The sequence below is a fragment of the Pipra filicauda genome, unplaced genomic scaffold (assembly GCF_003945595.2).
Source record: "Pipra filicauda isolate LSUMZ 115617 unplaced genomic scaffold, ASM394559v2 scaffold111_size4109106_pilon, whole genome shotgun sequence".
NCBI classification, from domain to species: Eukaryota; Metazoa; Chordata; class Aves; order Passeriformes; family Pipridae; genus Pipra; species Pipra filicauda.
In genome coordinates, this window is record NW_024103563.1 from 1,684,038 (window position 1) to 1,706,151 (window position 22,114).

The window sequence follows — 22,114 nt, forward strand, 5'->3', positions numbered from 1 at the left end:
TTACAGGATGTACCTGAAGTGGAATTTTAGTCTAAATGTTAAAATGTGTTATTTGGGAAAATAATTATAACTCTTGTACTAGTGATGATTGAATTCTATAAGGTTAGGAGTTCATTGCAGAGAAGCACTCTGAAAATTAAAAGATGGTTAGAATTAGTGACATGGAAACTGAACTAATGTATCCAAGATGCCTGTGATTCATTTGCCTCTGAAGTAGTCAGGTGTCACTTTATGATGATGGATGCTTGGAAATCTTACAAGAACAGATTTATAAAACATTTCATAATTCTTTGAAAGTTCAAACAAAAACCTAATGTTGAATATGTGATTTCTTTTAAATTCCCTTCACCCCCAAAATCTTGGGGGATCACAGAATTATGTAGAGGTAAAAAGGTTATGGGGAAAAGTACCTGTCAAAAGACATGGAGGCCTTACTGGAATAACTGTTTGTCCTTATGGTCTCACTGCATTATTTTTTTGTTTGCTTGGTTCGTAGTTGCTCATTTTCAGCCAAAGGGGACTCTATCCCTCATATTCATAATGTCCTCCCTGACAGGCTCTTAGCTAAAGCCACACTTTTATACCTCATTATTGACATTGTTTAGCTTAATGTTAATTTTATCTACAGATGGTCTGTTTTCAGTCCATTGTGCACAGTTCTTTTTTCTGTCCCTGAAGGTACTGTGTATAACACTGTCAGTAGTCTATGGAAAGACCACCACTATGCAAACTGTATGTGACAGTGAGCTTCTTAGCCACTTATGAATACTTATCACAGATGATAATTGTGGTTCATTGTTTGAGACTTCAGAGCATTTGAATATAACCATTAGTAATTGAGAGACTGGGTCTCAGCATCTCTTGAAATCTAATCTAAATGTTGTCAGCGTGCAAGGTTATTTGTTAAGATCCAGTGCCAATATCCTGTAAAATAATAGCAAGCATATATCACTTTGATGCATTCACAGTGGCTGCAAACAGTGCCTTTATACGGGCATGCAGTCAAGCGCAACCTTAAAGCACATATCACAGCACTGCAGAACAGGATCCCCAGAAGCTCCTTGTGTTTCTTGCACATGCATGTTGAGCTCTAGTCTGTGTTTGTCTCCATGTGTGTGGGTGTGTAAGTAATTATATCATGCAAAATTATTGTCCTATGTTGTAAAAGTGGCAACAAACAATGATCTGGTCACAGAATTTTTTTTTAGCAGAGAACTGTTGGTAAAATGACTAGGCTTATTACACAATTATTTATGATTATGTAATTTAATGGTACCATGTTTGATAACTCCAAAATTAAATTTGAAACCCTGTTAAGTCTTCCAATAAACCAATGCACTTCAGCAGCATCAATGCAATATATTTCAGCCGACAGATTCTTTAGAGGTGGATAGCAAGCCTCACAGTTCCAATGTAGTCATAGTTACAGATATCAAAACATGCACTTTGAAATATCAAGACTTGTAGGATATTTCAGCATCTGGATATGTGTAGTGTAAGTCTAGTAATTGTTCATCTAAGAGCTCTCAGTAACTTAAGTTAATACAAGTAGATACCTCCATTTTTAAACTTTAGCTGCAATCATTACTTCTCTTTTCTAATGACAGCAAAAGGGAAAAACAAAATATACTTTATGATACATTTTCCAGAACTTTAGAAGCACTGTAAAATCTCTCCATCCCTTCTCTATCTGTGTAGTTATGTTGCACAGGTCACTATAGTGTATTGGCATTAAATTAGTGCATACTATTATTTGTAACTTTTATCTATTATAAACTTTGATTTTCAAATGTAAACATCTTTTGCTAATTCCACAGAAAGACGTAATCTGACCACTGCAAAATTTGCTAATATCTGAAATAAGTCCTTAAGCTATTGGTCTAGGCCTAAAAGCCAGGAATTAATTCTTATAACTTTGAAGATTCATACTGTAAATACTACCTAATAGAAATGAAAATCTGATTAATGTATGTTATTGAAGTATCACAGATACCAGGAGAAGCTAGACCACAGCCATTTCCTGCATGGTGCTATGGCATGCTTCTTTTCCCAACTCCTGCATTATTGTCACTATTTCTTCAAGATGGGTGAAAAGAAATGATTTATTGTTGTGAAGGGAATTATAAATATACTATAACTAATATGTTATGCTAACATCACTTTAATCAGGTAATTATCAAAGGACTGTTTGGCCTTTAAGGACATTGATTTAATGAGAATTAATTTAATGATTGAACACTGTTTGTGTAACATTATCATTGCTAGTGATGCAGAAAATTGGAATCTCAGCTCAACTGAAAAGAGTTTAGACTTTCCATTATCACATTAGATCCCTTTCTACTGGAATGTAGTTATTAGACCCTTTTTTATACTTCTGGTATATATTTAAATGTTTGAGCTTTATCTAAAAATTTCTGAATGAAAAAAGCAAGTTAAAATTTTCATCATTGTACTGTTCTCCTTTTTAATAGAGGCTTGAATTTCTGCTTAAAATAGCCTTAAAGAAAGTCCATTAGATTTTGGGTTTGACTTGCTATTGCTTTTCCCATAAAACAAATTTTCTCTGTTTTCATACTCTGCTTTCCTCTCTGCAAACACGAATCATTATGTTTAGGAGGAAAAGGAGTTTGGTTTATGGAATAGTTTTACAGCTATAAAAACACAGCAGCTTTAAAAAGTAGTAGCAGACAGAGTGCAGTTCTATCCAGATTATTCTGAGGCTGAATCCTGCACGGTCTAGTCACAGCTTAGTGGAAACGGTGAACATTATAGAAAGAGCGTATTCAGTACCTGAGGGTTAAGACAAAGGTAAAGCTGACCTTTAAAGTTAAAACTCCCGTTTACCTGAAGGTATCTTGTCTGGATGCCCTCCTTGGTTTGCCCTTAGGAGTGTTATTGTCACAAACTGTTTTTCATCTTTGCAGTGCCTCTAACTAACTACTGTTGTATATAAATTAGACCCAGGGAGAAAAGGGGAGCTCTGCATAAACAAGTGATTGGAAGCTTGTAGTGAAACGGTGTGTCTGACAGACTTCTGCAGATAGATTAATTTTCAAACAAAATTTTACTCAAGGATGTCTGACAGTTCCTGCTGTATCTTGGCAGAATTTTACAAGGGAGCCTGGTGGCCAGATGATTAGCCCTCTGCCACTAGAATGAAGCTGTTGCAGTAGAGACAGCAGGTTAAGCAGGCTGGGTATTTGAAGACTGATAGAAAAACAATTTGACAATAGATGCAGCAGAGACTCAACTTACAAACACTGTAGGTCGCTAACCAGTGGTGAGCCAATGCTGTAGGAGGCTGAAATGGTTTGCACTGGGTAGCTCTAGCCCTTTCCTTGATGCCAGAGCATTTTCTAGCTTCAAAGAGGAGAGTTTTAAATATGACTGAGGACCCTGTGTTACAGGCAGAATAGTTTGTGAGTAGTGATTTGCTCCATCTTTTGGATATTTCTATTTGTCCATCAAGTAGCATGTCAAGGCCTTCTGACCAGATTTATGAGATGGGTACACTGGGCCATAACTTGATAAGGGCTTAGTGGCATTACCACTAGTCCTTGATTAGTCCCAGCATTTGAAATCTCAGCATGGGTAATCTCTTTCTATTAATGAGAAAACAGAGCTGAGCAATGAGCCGTAGTATGTGAGTCAAATGCCAGGGGCATATCCAAAGAGATACACAGCAGTATCAAACACAGGATTTTCAGAGGGAGTTTTCAAGATATGAAATACAGCTTGGAGGTGATTACTGGCCATCAGTAACAGAGAGTGACAAGGTAGCATAGTAATCTCTCTTTCAGACTGGAGCTCCTTGATAGGAGTTTGGGGAAAGACTACATCTGCCTGCAGAAGGCTGTGCATATACCCTCAGGTTAGCTGGATTCCGGAGTTGGTGATAAGGATCTTTAAGCATGTATAAGATGCAGCTTCTCAAACTCCTTCACAGATTTTAGATAACTAGGAGTGATTTGAAATAAGCCTGAAGGAGAGGACTTATAGTCTTGGATTTTCTCCCTGTCACATAAAGGGGAGAAATAAATGAGGAAAGCTTTCTTTTGTGCATCATTGCTTCCCTTCTGGGAGTGCAATGAGGACAGTGCTTCCCACCCAGCTGAAAGGAAACAATCTTGCAGGGAGCAAATGTAATGAGATTAGTCAGGGGATCATTACACTAACAAAAACAAATGGGAGAGAGTGAGTGATTGTTTAGTTCAGAAGTAAGACGTTAAGGGGCAAGAAAATTAATCAGGACACCAAATGATAAAGTGGACACACTCTTTAATTGCCTATAGACCAGTGTAAGAAATCTGAGTAATAAACACGAACAGCTAAACTCATATAAATATAGATTTGGTCTTCATGGTGTTTCTGAAATCTAGTGGGAACATATGATACTTTGAAATACTGAAAGCCAGATGGACGAGGTGGGCAAAAGGGGAAGAAGAGTGTCACTATGTCAAAATGGCATTAGTTATTCCAGAGGTTGAGAGATTGGAAAGAACTTATCTTGGCTTTTTTCTGTGACTGTGTGCTAATGGCTGGAGCACAAAATGAGGTGGGAATCAATGTCTGTTGTGGACCACAAAATTTTACTGGAGTTGAGGATGATTGGCTCTCATAGTGCATATCTGTAATGCATAATGGAAAATGTGAGGTATAATAGGGGCATTCAATCTGAGTGGTGTATGTTTCAAGCTGCCCATGCTGAAGAATCTGGAATGCACATAGAGAGCATATTGAAAGAAAAAGGAACGTTGCACGAAAGTGTTAGACGCTACTGACTTCAGAAGAAAATGACAAGGGGAGCTAGTGTACACAGAGGTGAGTCAAAGCTGACAACAACAGGAAGGAGGGGTTTGAAAATTTTACTAGGAGCTAAAGAAACCTTAATGGCATTGGTGCATTAGGTGAAGGTGATACTATTCAAAATAGTTATGCCAGAAAGGCAATAAATAGATCTCTTCTGTATTTTTGAAAAGCAAATTAAATACTTTCCATGTAGTGAATGTTAAATGGCAGCTACTGACATCAGACATTTTCAAATCGGCAAATTCAGACAAATTTAAAAAACAAAATTTTAAGGGAGCTTCATGAGTAGCTTCCAGGATGTCTGTTAGTTGATTTGAGTCTTGGAGCATTGGTCAGGTTTTAGAAAGCTGACAAAAAAATCTAACGTATACCTAAAGATCAAATTGAACCTTTAATTCAAGTTTTTCTTCCATCTTAAAATACAGATGTAGCAACTTGGAAGACCTAACAAATATAAACAGTCACTTAACAGTTCCAAAAGATATCTCCATTAAAATAGTCTGGTATTGAAGTTACATATTTATACAAAACATTAGCATTTCTCAATGAGTGCAACAACAATCCTTCTCAAAATCATCCAGAAAAGGCAGAGGAAGGCTGTAGAAAAAGGAATTAAGCATGTGCATGGTTAAGTATACCAGTGGCATAGAGAAAAATGCTTTATAATGCACAGTACTTGAAGAGACAGAATAATGCTAGGAAATGAAAAACAGAATACACAAGAGATTTTCACTATAGACAGAGTTAGGATATGTTTGGTTTGTGCCTTAAGCACAGTGTTTGACATATGAAGGACTTGTGTTCAGTGAAAAGAATAGGCCAGCTATAAACTCAGAAGAGCTCTGCTGCTGTTGGAGTAGGAATATGAAAATGTCTTCTCTATCAATTGTATGCTAGGAAGATAGACATCGAAAGTTCATCTAATATTTCATATTTTAAGATTAATGAATATCTAAATTTTCATTAATTTACAAAGGTTCCACTAAGTTGTTTTTTATAAATAGAAGAAAATAGGATCATTTCTAAATATTTCAACATTTTAACTGTTTCATTCTTTAGAAATTGTTTTTTTCTGATTTACTTCACGTTTATTTTTAGCAAACTGATATGTGAGAATATCTTGACAATGAAAATCCCCACTGCACATGACTTTTACTATTTTATTAAAATAAATTACTTGAACTTTGGGATTTGATGGAAACTTTTAGAATCACTTCCGGAAAAAAAAAAAAAAAAATTGTTTCCCTTCCAATCCTACTCCTTCCAGGAACCCAAAAAGCAATTCCTAATATATCTGAAGTATTATCACAGTATAGTAATAATACCTAGATGCAGTTTACTTCAAGAAGTTAAGACCTGTAGAAATATTTCATGTGTGAAACAAAATATCTGGATGTCTATTTTCATATATAATTTTTAAAAAGAAACAAAACACAACACTACATTTTAATAAAAACAAAATGCTAGAAGAGGAACAGGTGGTGGGTTGAATAAAAGCAATACCTGGCTCTCGAACTTGTCCAGACCTTGTAGAATCTGGCTGCCAGCCCTGCCTCATGATCAGTTCCTTCCCCAGCCTCAATCCTCTGCAATCTGCCAATATTTGCAAGGATAGGGAATTCAGCCACTGATTTACAAGCTTATTTGGAAGGCATTACAATTCAAGGGATTGTATTCTCCTGTAGAATAATACGTTGTGCCTGCTGTGGTCAATGGGTGTTAACTTCAGCACAAAATGTAATATTACAAACTCAAGTTATGACATGCCAGCTTAAATGTTATGGAAATTAACACATTCTGCATAGTTCAACGAAGAATGGGAAAATATGGATTAAAAAAAATGAAAAGAAAGGAAGAAAAATTCATGATGAGAGACTTTCTGACAACTTTGAAGCTGCATTTCTTTCACAGCTGGTAGAAATAGGTATAGGCTTCATTGACTGTAAAGTATTTTTTGTCCTATACTGAATTGAAAATTTCCAATTGAAAACAGGAGAGATTTTATATTATCAAGGAAGTTTTTAACAGAACAATAGCAATGGCTAATGCCCTGAAAGATTCTGCCTTTGAAGAGCTCTGCTTTACAGAGTTTTGTGAAGATAACAGAGCTCAGTCAAACTTTAGGTTTGGTTTCTCATAGCAAGAAGTAGTGGAAATATAAAATGCCTTTGCCTTTTTGTTAATGCAAACTACTTCCCTTACACCCATTCTCTATTAATGTCCATTTTACAAAGAAAACAGAAGACGTACATTGATCTAAACTATTTGCAACAGAAGTCTACACTTCTTTATTTATGGAAATTGCAGATGCACAGCATAATTGATGTGACTGTTCTAACAACCTGAAGGCTAAATTGCAGCCAACTCCCAGTCCTTTGTGTTTTTTACCAAAGGCCAATAATTCACTGAATGTGGACAGAATTTTTTGTAAGAAAAAGCAAAATCAAACTTTGTCCCCAGATAACCCACCCTATTATTTTTTCTCCTTCCTTTTCCAAGCACAGTCAAGATTCTTGCTTTCAAGTTTGATGGTATTACAGCTCCTCAACAAAACAGTCACAATTAATGTGTTTTTCATGGTCCTCTAAATTATCTGGAAAACTCCTTACACAGAAATTCAGGTCACTCCAGACCTCTTGCAGAGAATATTGCAGGTTAGGTGATTGAAATTTGACAAAGTTATTCATAACTGAGATACATTCAGTTACTGAGAATAGTAAGGTAGCCTTGATGGTAAGTACTGGTGACAAATTGGGTTTTACCTATAATAAAAATCTAGTCCCTGTATTTCCCTGGCAGTTGTGGTTATCACAAATAGAGGCCATGATTTGTGTAGTGTCCTTCCTGTGGAAGGATAGAGCCTTCTCTGGGAGTAGCTGCAGCAGACTCGCAGTCCAGCTCTCAATTCCCCTCAGAAACATCATTTAGTTTAGTTATGAAATCCAGGACATAGAATAATGGTGATTTATGGGTTTTCTCTGCGTGTGTAGTTGTTTATAAAGTACATTTCAATAATTAATCTTCAAAAGGCTCATTTCTCATAATCAATTCTGTTGAGAATATCTCAACATTGTGGGCTCTATGTTGCCAAGCTATTTGCTTTAATAATAGTAAAATCAGTATTTTTGAGCTGTTAAGCAAAGTAATTTTATTTGTAAGTATTGTGCAATCACAATGAAGTTCTTAACCTGATATTAAATCAGAGGGAGACAACTTATCTTGCATGTTTACTGCCTGAATTAAATAGTAACAAGAATTGCATCACTTTTCAACAAGATGGCTGCCACCAGGTTTGAACCCTTTTATTTACCAACTGCAGCTGAAACTGCTTCAAGAAACATTGCACCATTTATTTTTGTCCACAAACGAGAATTTTTTTTGTTTCCATCTGAAACACTATTACAGTTCTGAACTACGCAGATGAACACAGTTTTTCTTCAAGCAAACAATTGACAAATCCTGAGAAAAAGGTGTTTGGAGAAAGAGCCTATGCATTTTGAATTCTTCAGTTTTAGTCCAGAATTATGAAATACCAAGATCTCACCAGGATGTGATCCTCAATTTCCCTATTTTGCCCATTTGTCCCACGATTTCATCCCTCCTTCTTACCCATAATCCTCTCTTGTGATTTTTGACTTGAAGAAACTTTTAAACTGTCTGCTAATGAGGGAGAATAATTTTAAAAATATTAAAAATCTGTATGGGAATTGTATAGGTTCACATTATATCTCCTAAGGTGGGTTTTTCCTGATATTTAAATGTCATAATTATGCATTATATTGTTTGCATTGTCAAGACAATGCATTATTTTTCTTGCCTTCTATTTAGCTTGAAGCACTTGGAAAGAAATGGGAATAAACAAAAATTTATAAGATAAGTTGCAGTCTAAGCCTGTCATCTGAAGTAGGCCAGCATTAAGTAGTCTAGGATTGATGAAGGAGAGCTGCATTAGATGAGCCTGGGAGGACTAAAAGTAATTTCTTTCACTCTGACTTCTACAGTAATTCAACTTTTTCAGGAAACTACCAAGAAGATTGATTTTTCTAGTTCAGTTTACTCTGGAAAGTGTCTTTTGCTTCCTGAATATGCAATCTGAAAATTTTAAAGGCAGATTAGATTTTTTAAGGGATATTAGCACACATCATGTGTCAGATGAATTATACTCAGAGCTGCAGCCACAACATAGGTGATCTACAGGTTCATTTTGTGCTGCATTAAACCCTTCTGCCAGTATATTGGAAAGGCCAAGATAAAGAATAATATAGCTTCTGTATTCATTTGAGATCTGTCTCTCAAGATGACAAAGCAACTCCAGGACTGCTGACTGTCTTCTTTGATTTCCACTTGTTTCATGAGTGGAGCTCAGTACTTTAAAGTGTTGCTCGGCATGCTACAACAGTAGTGTTTTTAGTGTAACCACAGCCAGTATAGTAACTCCCACTGATGAATTTTGCTATAGGAATGAGGTATGATAGAACAGATTTTACTCTGGTCATCAGTGTGTGTTTACATGGCACCAAGTGGTCCCCTTTGCCATTAGGGGTTATTAAGTTTTGCTGGTGTGATACAAAATAAAATAGCAGGCAAAGATTTGTTCCATTTTGTTGGCTCCCCCATTGTGTTTGCTGTGCATAGCCCCTTGTAACTGGAATATGTTGTCATCCATAAAGATGTTGATGCACCTAAAAATCATATTACATATAGGAAAGCAGAGCTCAGGGAGGTTTGCACGCATGTCCCTTCTGCATTTACAGTCAAGAATAGTGTCTGTTAGGTCTGTAGCTCTTTATCATGGTAATGTTCATGGAAAAACAGTGATTGTTGCTCTCCTGAGTGAATTGGTACTCTTTTGCACTGAGAAAACATGTAAATTTGGACTGAAAGAAAACTTTGGAAACTTTGTCCCCAGAAACAAAACTGGGGAGAGCGAAGAGATTTCTTAAGGTGAATTGTCGTGTTGCAGGAAGTGTTTTAGCAAACAGTACAATGGAGCAAGACTGTATCACATTAAGTCTCCTAATAGATACCAAAGAAATGATACCATGACAGTAAAAGATCTCCTTTGATTTTTGTTTATCCTTCTTCCACTGGAAAAGGTGAAGTACCCTGCCTGTACAGCTTAAAAGTCATGCACTTATGCAGTTGTGGTGTCAGCCCTACTTTAGAAATGGTGGTTTAAGAAGGCTCAGTGCAAGGATTTTTAGAGGAGTGCTGAATTATTTTGATATGTGTTTACTGTACATGTACTCAGATACAAGTTTTGGCCTCAAGCTTCGTTTATTGACTTCTGATATACGAGGTATGACTGTGAATTAGGAACAAGACTACACAAACACCTGGATGAGCTAAAAGCACTTGGGCTAACCAGCATTCATGGGTTTTAAAGTCTACTTTTGACATGGGGGAAAGAAGGAAAAAGTAACAGTGATTAGGGGAAACAACCTTACTGATGTATGGGAAAGCTACACTGTATGAATGGTAGGAAATGCTGTAGCTTAGGGATCTGTAATGGCTTTCATGTTCATTTATTGCACAGCATCCTCACTTGGAAACCAGAAGGCAGGTGTGTCAGTTTCAATGGTCCTCTCTTTTCTGACATTTATTTTCAATTTAAAAATATGGCAATTTAGAGCTTTATTCATTAAGCTGAAAAACAAAAATGCAAGGATGTCCAGGAGATTATTGGCTTCTTCTTAATCACACTACCCATTTCAATTCAATGTAAAGATTATCTGCAGGGATTGGCACCTGAAAGTTAAAAAGACAAACAACCTTTTCTAATGAATTAATATAACTGTCTGCCCTTTTCATTTTATTAAAAAAATCATTTTTAAATTACGTATTCCAAAGACATTGCAAAAACTGTTGTAAAGTAGAAATAATCTATTAAAAATAATTTAAAATTTATGCAGCAGTGAAAACCAAATCTTCAGATGTTGAAGTTAGTGTTCATCTTCAATAATCCTTATACTGAAATAATATCTCCCAATCAGATCAGTAGATTCTTATTTCAGACAATTACATGGCATCTTGGAAATAAAAGAAAATTAATTTCCAACTGCGCTGATCTAACATAGATTTTGTCTTTCAATGCTGGAATTCTCAAAAGGCAAAGGATTTCAATGTTAAAGTACCAAAAGTGTGAGTGAGTGGAGTCAGTTATTACTTCACATATAGTAACTGCACATAAGCTTCAAATCTGAATGGTGATGCAGAGTTCCCAGTGCTTTGTGTAGGTAAGACAAACTGATAAAAAAGTAAGATGATCCTTCATATATAACATTTATTAAATATCTATTTTCTGTATATAATTGAAAATTATTTGTTTGTGGAGTGGGAATAATTGTAATTCGTATTCCCTTTAAACCTACTTGCTGGGGAAACATGAAGGAGTTATTACATAAGTAAAAAAAAAAACTTCTTACAGAGGACTGAATCAGTAACAGAGCGCTTTGCTAATCCTAGGTATTGTACCATCATTTTGCATCTGAGAAAGCTACCTCAAAAGTAATGTCAGCATTGAAGTTAAATTGCTGAGTGTCAAGGGAGAAGAAAAGGGTGAACATCTTGAGCAGTTGACTGTGGGTGTTTGTTGTATTCACTGTCTCCCCTAATTACTTGTAGCTGTGACAAAACTTATGCTGCATGCATAATTTTTAAATTCATTTTTTAAAAAATTAATTTTCCTTCATCTAAAAATCTGTGATTCATATGTTTTTAACTGAAAGAGCTCTTGCAAACACTCCAAACTTGTGTGTTTTGGGGCAGTTATTTGAATAAAAAATGCTGCTTTTCATGGCTTGCCTAACTGGGCTCTGGTCACACAAGCGGTGGTATGCAGCTTATCCTGTCAGGCTTATTTACTGCTAATGTTCTGTTTTCATGGCAGTAGGATTTTAAAGAAAAGCAACTATGGGAATACAAAACAATTTTTGCTTTATTCTTCAATACATGGGACTTTTTTTCCTGCATGTCCAAGTTCACTTGCAGCAAGTTGTACACATACATATGGTTCTCATGAGCATCTGCCTGCCTAGAGAACTGTGAAAAGTAATTGTGTTTTGATGGGGTTTTTTAACTTTATGTTCCCCAGAATGAAAGAAAAACTTAATTAAGGTTTCTAGATAAGATCTCTAAGGAAAGACCATTGTAGGAATTTACTTTTGCTGGTTTTGTTCTGAGATCTTGAAGTCTATTTCCATTACTGGACAGGACTGGCAAATGAATTGCAATTAAAGGCACAATAGCAAAAGAGATTAAATACAGAAATGATAACTGACAGTGTGGGCTTCCTTCAGTCCTTTTGTTGGATAGAAAGTGTGGCTCCAAGTCCTGCACCAGACTTTAGTAAACTGCTTTACCCTGTTGACCCTGGAGTCTAGTTCTCCTGAGCAATGCATGAACAATGAGGATCTGGGTTTCCCTTCCGTCAAATGAAAACTCTTTCTTTTCCTTCTTTCCCACAGGAGGAGAGGTTCCATACACAACCCTGGCAACCCGACTGATGATGGGAGCTTGGTGGCTTTTTGCTTTGATTGTCATCTCCTCCTACACAGCAAACCTAGCAGCTTTCCTCACCATCACACGCATTGAGAACTCCATCCAGTAAGTTGATAAAGAATGATTCAAGGGAAAGGAGGGCGAACATAAATATACATGTAGAGGGGTATGAATGTTCTACTTAAATGTGATAAAAGGAATAAATTTTTATCATCCTGAGAAGCTGGAAAAATAACAATATACCATAGACTGTCAGTCTCCCGGGAGACGCGTTGTTTTCAGGATGAAAATTTTTGGCCTCCAGCAGATACTTTTCCCTGTGGCACACATACATATGTATATATGCACACATACGTATTTTGAAAGAAGCAATTGAGTTTGAGATAACCATTGTATTAGTGCTCGAAATGGGAAAGTATAAATTGTTGCTGTGTATACCAGCTATGCTTTCTATTCAGGCGTATCCCACAATACTTGTGTTCTGACACTTTGGTCAGGACGAACCCAATGCTTCTTCAATGTATGGAGAGCTCAAAGCTGAATTCACCTATTCTTGCCAAGGCAAAGATGTGTTAGCAGTAACAAACCATAAAAAACTCACTCATTAGTTAACTTTGCTCCTTCTGCTCTCAGGTGCTCTCTTACCACACAAGCAGATCACATTCTTCTTTTTTATCTATTGGTTCTTTTGCTTGAGGCCTCCCTAACATGAGTGTCCTTGTCTTTTCCTGTCCCTCTTATAGTGAACTCTCTTTCTGTCATACATTCCAGTCCTTTTTTGCAGACCATCTCTCCATATCACAGGAATCTTTCTAGGCCTCCTACCCTCTCTCTGACCTTTTGTACTCCAGTATTGTGCTGATTTAAGGGTAAACCAGCAGGAGAAATGAACCCAACTCAAAAGAGATTATAAGTCAGAATTACAATTTAATAAAAATAATACAAATAAATACAATTATACAGACAAACAATTAGTTTTAACCCACAAAACCCAGATGTATAACCCAGCGCCCTGGGGCACGAACAGAAAGGTGTTCTGAGCTGAGCCCCACGTGGCCCCCCTGAGTCCAAAGTAAAAGGAAAAGAAGACATGTTGGTGAGAGTGCTAGTCGCAGTCTGGTCCCTGACTTCTGTGTATCATCCTCTAAGGTCTTTCTACCTCTAGTTCAGCTACTTTCCAAACCTCTCTGAAATTCCCCTTGAGACAGCAAGCCACTGTTACAGACTGGGTAGGGGGAGCCTTGGCCTACTGTGAATTCATAGGTTAGGATCAAGAAGCACTGCATGGCAGCTGGTCACCATGCTCACACCAAGGCACTTTTCCTCTAGGTGAGGATTTTCTACATACTAAAACCAATCCAGGCTTTCATGGCACATAGGCAAGTAAACATCTGCAATACCAGACAAGTTTCCTTTGCATGTTTCATTTGGAAGATGAAGTTCAGAACCAAGAGCAGAAGCAGTCCCTAACTTTGAGTGCCTGGTTGTCTCCTGACTCTCCCCATTAGGAGCATCCTCTTGCACTTCATGAACCCTTTCTCCCTGCTTATTGAGTGTCCCTTGGCCCAAGTCGCCCAGGCTTTATCAGTCCTTATTCATTCCTAACTGGAAATTTGCTATGGCTGTTTCATTACCCTTCCTTTCTGGGATAACAACCCCAACGCTTTCCTCTATTAGAGGGCTAAATACTCTAAGACAGAGATATGTAAATGAGTCTAAAATCACATCAGGAAATTATTAAACAATTAAAACAAGTTATCTTATTTTTTTTGTTCTGAATAACAGACTTTGAGATCATGGAATGCTGCAGGGGACTTTGACACAACCCAACTGTTTGACTCCGTAGTTTCAATTACAATCCCTTCAAAATGTATAGAGGAGTAAAATGATATTCTGTGTCAATGTTTGTCGACACTGAGAGAGAGGTTTTGAGGGAAGTTGGGTTTTTGGGGTTTTTTTCTAAGTTTAAAAAGCTTTAAATATGAGTAAGGACTGTGAAGAAAAAAACATGAGATTTTTTACATGCAAAATAAATAATAGTGATATATTCAGTCATTCAGTTTGTCCTTACAGGAATGAAATATGCCTCTGCATCCTGCTTTAAAATCATGCCCCTTCTCGTTTTGATGTAGTCCAGAAAAATGTTCAAATTACTGTGAAAAATGTCTGTTTTCTTATCATGTCTAAAAAAAGGAAAAAAAAATATACCCAAACTATAATTTAATACACCTTCAGCTTTTTCTTGCAGTTTATTATGATGTCTCTAGAAAACCCTCAGTGGAAATCTGAGGTTGTTATGTACAGTTGGGACTACATTGGTCTTTGTGCTGTATTATTTATGGGCAAAGTCACTGAAAATGTTTTATTCAGTAGAAAATGTTGCAGCTGGAGAGCTCCTGGAATGAAAGAACAGAGACATTTTTCAACAGCACTTTCAGCTCAAAAATAGAGTAATTAAATGTGTTAAGTATCCATTAGGGAATGAAGTTATCCTAACTACGGCAGGAGTGTAAAACTTTAGTTTACAAAACTGCCAACATTGGAACTGAAACCAGCACATAAGAGAGAAGCTGTTTGTTTACCGTGCTGAATTACTGCAAAGTGGAAAACATGAATAAGCAATAAAGAAAAAAGCTGATGCTCCACTTTTTTTTTTTTTTTAGCAGTTCAAATTGTACCTTGGGGAGCCTTGAAGGCCAGAATGGAAATGAGTATGAGCATTTGGAGAAAGTAATCGAGATTCTGGTTGTAGTAGTATCCAACCAGCTTCAGAGAAGTCAGAAAAATGAAAGAAATTGAAGTCAGTAGATTTGCACAGATATAACAAGTAGTTAATAGGTTTTCATTTCCGATTTCCAGCTAGCATCAGATATTGCAGTGTGTTGTTGAAGGTATGGTCCTTGTGATATCTTTTACAAAAGATAGGAGGATTCAAGCAGTCCACAGCATATTCCATTTCTGTGAAACTTTTTGGTAGTTACTGCATTTCAACTTTTGGATATGAAGCCAGTTTGTTTCAGAGCTTTTGCAGCTTCCCTTTCTTGTCTGGTATGAAGGCTGGGTCACTCTTCCTAGTCAGTTCCTTATGGTATCCAGAATTCTATTTTGAGAAGCAAAGCATGCAAAATTTTGTTAGTCAGTGCACTAGGGAGGACTAGTTAAATGTACCCTTTCCCTAGAGAGTCTTGAAGTAGATCTTTTCTGTATAACCTCACTTGATGGCATTCGTGCCCTGCTTCAGTGTTCAATTTGAATCAAATCGTTACAGTTTTTAAATTGATTTAGAAGAACTAGAAGGAAAAGAGTGGACATTAATCTCTTTTTCCAGACTAACAGCTACTTTTAATACCTTCAGGAGCTCAGCTTTTCATTTTCTGCCAATACACAATATTAAGAGTAGAGGCACTCAAGTTGTAAAGTAGTTCCTGGATGCATCTTTTGTTCACACTTGACCCACATTGCAAATGACATTTAAATCAAGACACTCAGCATTTCAAATGCCAAAACATTGTGGCAGCAAAGCAAACCATAATTTCTCTTCTCCTTAAATCTTAAGATCACTGTCTCAAATGCAACATTAATTAATAGTAATTAAGAGTGGCTTTCCTTGGTAAATGCCAAATAAATTTGGAGGTCGTGAGCTATTTCTCATAGGTGCTGATGCTGTGAATTTAATCAGTGAGCCACTATTGACATTATTGTGTTTTATGATTCCTTTAGGACAGAATTAGAGTCCATGGGCAGAGATTGATTTTACTCAAACTACTGCATTGTTTTTTCTGGGTTAGAGGATGGTGTCACCACCTTCTCATGGGCACTGAAATTTTGCAGGAAGGTTGGAGGAATGGGGTGGACAGAGGAGTCAAACAATTTGTCATATGAAAGGCCAATGTTAGGTGGTTTCGAATTTAATCCACTCCTAAAAGTGTGGAAGCTTAAGACTTCAGATTGTACGTGTTAAGGGAAGAGTCTGCATCTTGTGTCTTCTGTAAAACAAGAAGTTCACATAATGCTCTCCATGTTACAACTACTATGTCTTATTTGATAGGTGAGACCTCTGCCTCCAAATAATAGAGGAATAGAGGTAAAGCCTGTCTTTCTTGCCCAGTCATTCTTTTCACGACATTTTTCTAAACCATGATTCACTTGAAGCTAAGATCTCCCCGAGGCTTTAAACAGCTCAGTGCAGCTGACTACAAGACTTCTGCAAGGGGGTTACACAAGAACTCGGTAATTAGATATTTCCTGATGCTGAAAAACAGAATGTTCTTTAATCTTTCCTTCAGCATGGTTCACCCAGAACTTCATCCTAGCAATATTGCTAGCCCTATTGCTAGCAATATTGCTAGCCCTATTGCTAGCAATAGGGCTAGCAAGCCCTATTGCTACTTTCTGCCACAGCTGTCCCTGCCAACAGTTAAATCTCTTGGCTTAATGTGCCCTGTCCCCTAAGCGTAAGTCTCCCTGCGAATTAATCCTTACTGTCCTAGGAAAAAAGCCCAACCAACCAATAAAACCAGCAAACAAAAAAAGAACTGGAAAACTTTATCTGAATTATTCATAAATAAAGACTTCAGTGTAAGGCATGACATCAGTTATGTTTTGCCTAAAATTTAGTGACTACTTCTTAGACACAGCTCTGTGCAACAGTGAAGTCTAACACAGCTAGCCTAAATTGATCTATAACCCAGATCTACAAAGATATGTTGATGCCCAAGTGTCTGATCTCAGTGGTGTTTAATCATCTAAAAAGAAATTTGGTTATTTCTTTATGGAGCTGACCTTTAGCTTATCAACATTTTTTTTGTATTTTTTTAAGGCTTTTGGCTGACATATGTGAACATGTTACCACTTCTGAGTCTAGGATTTGAGTTTATAGAAGAGAGTGTGCTTTGGAGAAAGAAACATATCCCAATCCTACTATGTTTCTCTTCTAGCTGGAAGCAGAGATAATCTTTTTAATTACAAAATAATTAATTTTTCCTAAGCCATAAAATGAAAGTGACCTGAAAACTGCTGCCTAATTAAGGTGCAGAATACTAAACAAGATCAACAAATGCTGGAAAATACATGTATCTGTTAATAATTCATCCTCAAATGACTCAAATCATCCTCATAATAGTCCTATTAGCTTAGTTAATTTGAGATAATATTGATATTGGGATAATATTGGCGTTATCCCAGTAGTTGCAGTGATTAAAAAAACATACCATAAAGACCACACATAACATTTTTCCCCACAATGCTGCCTGAATGATAGCCAAAAATAAACTGAACTATGATCTGACTGTGTGGTCACTTCCCTAGAAGTAGAATTTGTCTTTATACAAACTCAGTTAAAGGTATTTTATTTTATAACCTTTTATTTCAAGTATATCTGCTTTTTTTATGTTTTTAAACAGTTGTCATCATTCACAGAATCACAGAATCACAGAATCACAGAACATGCTGAGCTGGAAGGGACCCACAAGGATCATCGAGTCCAACCCTTAGCCCTTCACAGGACCGTTCTTAAGATTCATACCTTGTGCCCGAGATTATCATCCAGACACTCATTGAACTCTGTCAGGCTTGGTCCTGTGACCACTTCCAGTGCCCAACCACCTGTTGGGCCTATTCCAGTGCCCAGCCACTCTCTGGGTGAAAAACCTTTTCCTAGTGTCCAACCTAAACCTCCCCTGACACAACTTCAGGCCATTCCCTTGGGTCCTATCACTGGTTCACCACAGAGAAGAGATCAGTGCCTGCCACCTTATTGCTTCAAAATTAGAAATTCAAGGAGATAAAAGTTTTAAAATGTTGGACTATAATTTACTTACTCACGCTAGATGTATGTTTTGCTTTGCGGGTAGCTCAATGAAGAACTATCACAAAACTAACTTTCAGTGTGGATAACAGTATCAGAATTTGGGCATCAAATGATACCCTGTATCGTAGGAATTAATCAGCTTGACAAATACTTTTTCCTTATTTTGAGATCTGGTGTGGCAGCTGTGTGGTGAGATTGGGTGACATAGTGAGGCTGAGGATTTGTGTATGCACTAAATGCATTTGTCTGAAAAGAGAATGAATTGTTTAATACAGGAATAGAGGTACTCCAAACAATGTGTAACTTATAAAACCAGGCTGGAGGCAAAGTAGTTATAAAAGTTCTTTCTTCGGTAAAGGAACCTCGATGGTTTAATAATTCTGTTAGTTCTGTCAAAGTTTGTCATTTCTCTTTGTTTTGCTGTACAATAGCTTCTAGGTTCTGAATGGCACACCAGTAGTCTGCAGAGTTGCAGGTTATTAAAAAACCAGCATCTGAAGGAGGTCATATATATTATGATCCCATTTTACATGTTTGTGCGAGGGGAGGGAGCCGCTGATGTGATAGATCTTTACTGCTTTTGCAGCTTGCTTATGCAGCAAAATATACACATATACATGTCAAAGGTTCTGAAACTTCTTTCTTGTTCCTCAGTGTATGGTCAGGTGAACCAAAACTTTAGGTTTACTGCCAACAACAGCATTTAGCGCATCCATAGAGTTTACATTTATAGTTGTCTTGCTTTTGTCCTCCTACCATCATTTTCTCAGCATGGAGCTTCACCTGCAACTGTGTAAAGATGCAGAGTAGGGCAGCTGAGAGGCATCCGGTGTTTTAGGATAGCACATCTAACCATGAGAAACTGCAGACTGTAGTTAATGCCAGACTTGGCAACTACAACATGCCTTCCTGAAGGCATTGACATAATTCTTCTCCTTGTTATTTCCCTGCTGGTGCTGCCTTTGTGTGTGATAGCATTCTTTCTTGCTTCTCAGCCTGTTTGCAATATGTTTCCCATATCTGACTGTAGTACACTTCAAGACTGACAGCTGATGTCTTGTGCTGGTGTACCTTTCTGAAAATAGCAGAGTTGCTTTTATAGCCACAAAATATACAGAGGAGCTGGTTTTCTTTTGTGTTGTTTGTAACCATACTGGTTTGTGGCAGCAGCTACACATATCAATTATTTACCACGTAGCAATAATATATCCAAAAAATTCTCTGTTGCTTATTATACTAGAAATTATATGGCTATACATAGACTTGTAATGATTGCACTTTTGGTAGGTGTTGTCACTGGAAATTGGAGACTCAATAAATACTTTTTGTATACTTTTCTAGTATGACAAATAACACAACAATCACAGGACATTACATTTTGCATCCTGCGACAGTTCATTGCACTTCTGAGCGCTGCCAGGTAGAGGAGTGTATTGGCAGCAGCAGCAGCAGTAACACAGAATGGATGTATGTTCTATTTATCTAGTGCCTTTCATCACTGATGCTTTTGACAGATAGACAGTCAACACAACAGTAATACACTACTCTGCACAACAATTTGCCTAATGGTAAAAAAGAACGAAGCTCTTACCAAGGCCCACTGCTGCCTGTGGGGGTGCCTTTCTGCAGATCTGTGCCCCAGCCTAGGTTGTTACAGGGAGTTATTCACCCCTAGGTGCAGGACTTTGCATTTGTCCTTGCTGAATTTCACACCCCATTCCCCCAGCCTTTCTAGGTCCGTCTGAACAGCAGCCTGTTCTTGAGCAGTCAGCTGGTCCCTCAATGTCATGTCATCAGCAAAATTGACAAGAGGGTCCTTGCTTACCTCCTCCAGGTTATTGGTAAAGACATGTCCCAGGTTAGACCTCTGTGGTACCTGTTAGCAGACTCCATGTGAGCTACCCTGTGAGCATGACTATCCAATCAGGAATTTATCCATTTTCCCACCCAGTCATACCTAATGACCTAATTTAGATTCAAGAATATTGTGGGAGCCAGTATTGAATGCCCTGATAAAGCTGAGGTAAACTATGTCTGTTTCTCTCATCTTGTCCACAAACAAAGTAATTTTATTGTAGAAGGCAGCCAAGTTGGTCAGGCATGACTTAGCTTTGGTAAATCCATGTAGACCGTGGCCAGTCAGCTGCTTCTCCTTCATATGCTCAGAAATGTGGCCTAAGAAGACTCACTCCATGATGTTGGATGACCAGCTATAATTCCATGAATCATCTCTTTCATCTTTTTGAATACAGTCTGGACATTTTCTTTCTCTAGTAGCCAAGGATCTCCTTCACCTTTCAAAAATCAAAGCAGCTGGCCCTGCAAGGACATTGGCCAGCTCTCTCAGCACACTTTGATGCAGCCTGCCAGGTCCCATAGGCTTCTGTGGGTCTGGTGATCCCAGTCAATCCCTGCCTTGTCTCGTTGGGATTTACCTGACCACTTCCTGCTGGTTGTTCATTGCCCCGTTGAACCCTCCCTCTGTTCCCAGAGACCTTGCTGGGGGACCTTGCTGAGGAAGAGTGAGGCACTCACGCAGGCACTGAACACCTCAGCTTTAGCTGTGTCTGCTGTCCCCATCAACAGCTTCACACTTTCCTTGTTTAGGCTTTTAGTTCTGCAAAAGCTGTTCTTGTTACCCTTGAAATCCCTCAAGCGCATCCACTCTGGCTGAGTATTTCTAATGCTACCCAGGGTTGCCAGGAAGTGTTTCTAAATTCCTCGTTTGAAGACTATCCAGCATCTTCCACCATCTGTATATTGTCTGATGAGATGAAGGCCCTTTTGAAATTCTTGGGGTTTTTTAGTAATTTCAAAGTGTAATAGATGATTGAATTGCTTTCCCTGGAGAAACCTGCCTGGTGGCTATGCTAAGCTTCAGGACTGATCTTTAAAATTGTATCAAACCTTATTTCACTATATTTATTAAATTTATCACCTAAAATATCACCTAAGTAGTTTACTTTCACAATTCCCCTGATTGCCACTTTTTAAAATGTTTACTGCTTCCCTTTCGCTCACAGCTGTAACAAGGTTTCCTATTTTTACTAACAGCTCAGCCATTTCATATTTAATCTTTCAGAACTCATAGGTATTTATCTGGACTTGATAGTTTATTTTTTACTTTTCAATTACAAATTAACCACAGTACTTATTTTCCTGATGCCTTAGTCTACTACAGTGTCATATTTTTCCTCCTAGAAAAAGGCATGTCTTGGTCCTCTAGTAGAAGGCAAATACACTTGGTTTCAGGAAATTCACATTACAACTGCCATCTCATCTTTGATGATTCCATATGTGTCCTGATTGTTTGCAGGATGGCTGTTGAAGAGGAGTGTCATCCTGTTGGAGAAAGAGGAGAAGATTTTCGGGGGTTTAATACTGTTAGTTATTTACTCATCAAAATTAAATTTATCCCTTCCTTGTAGTTACTATATGTTATCTGATTAGAATTTAGCTCTTGTTCAGTGTTTTTCTAAGACCATATGTCTGAATTTCAAAGGATTTCTTTTTTACTTATCTAACTTCTGAACCCTTGCTATTGAGCTCTATTGATTTCTTCTTCTCCTGCTTTCTGTTTTGTTCAGAGACATAAATATCTTTTGAGATTTGGTTATTGTTTTCTTCAGTGCCAACCTCAGAACACCCAAGAATTCCTTTTTTTCCACCTGCAGGGCCATTTTCACTAGCCACCATGTTTACATGTTTCAGAAACACAACTTGGAATTTGATGAGTTTCCTACATTTGTGTTTGCTTTTCTGTGTCTGCAATGAGCTTTTACAGTTTGCTATTGCCTTCTTTAAGACAGTGTTCTACCCCTTGATTTGTCCTTATGTGTCAACCCCTAGATTTGCAGTTTATACCATTAATTTGTGCTGGGAAAGCTGTAATGGGTTTTAGGCAGGAGACATATGGCAGTAGTTATTTTGAAACTTTAATGAAAGCCATTAAAGAATCAAAGGTACGGAAGAGGAATTCCACAGGACAGGAAAATA

The 22,114-nt window shown here is 37.5% G+C and overlaps 1 protein-coding gene across 3 annotated transcripts in view; it reads left to right on the forward strand.

Annotated features, from left to right (window-relative positions):
- GRID2 (glutamate ionotropic receptor delta type subunit 2) overlaps positions 1-22,114 on the forward strand; it is a 698,274-nt gene that overhangs the window by 584,667 nt on the left and 91,493 nt on the right. For all 3 annotated transcript variants that reach the window (XR_005564017.1, XM_027731749.2, XM_039382594.1), the window contains exon 12: positions 12,276-12,414. Coding sequence is in view for 2 of the 3 variants with exons in the window: in XM_027731749.2 (XP_027587550.1) it covers positions 12,276-12,414 (139 nt within the window). In the remaining variant the exon portion in view is untranslated. The remainder of the gene's footprint in view (positions 1-12,275; positions 12,415-22,114) is intronic.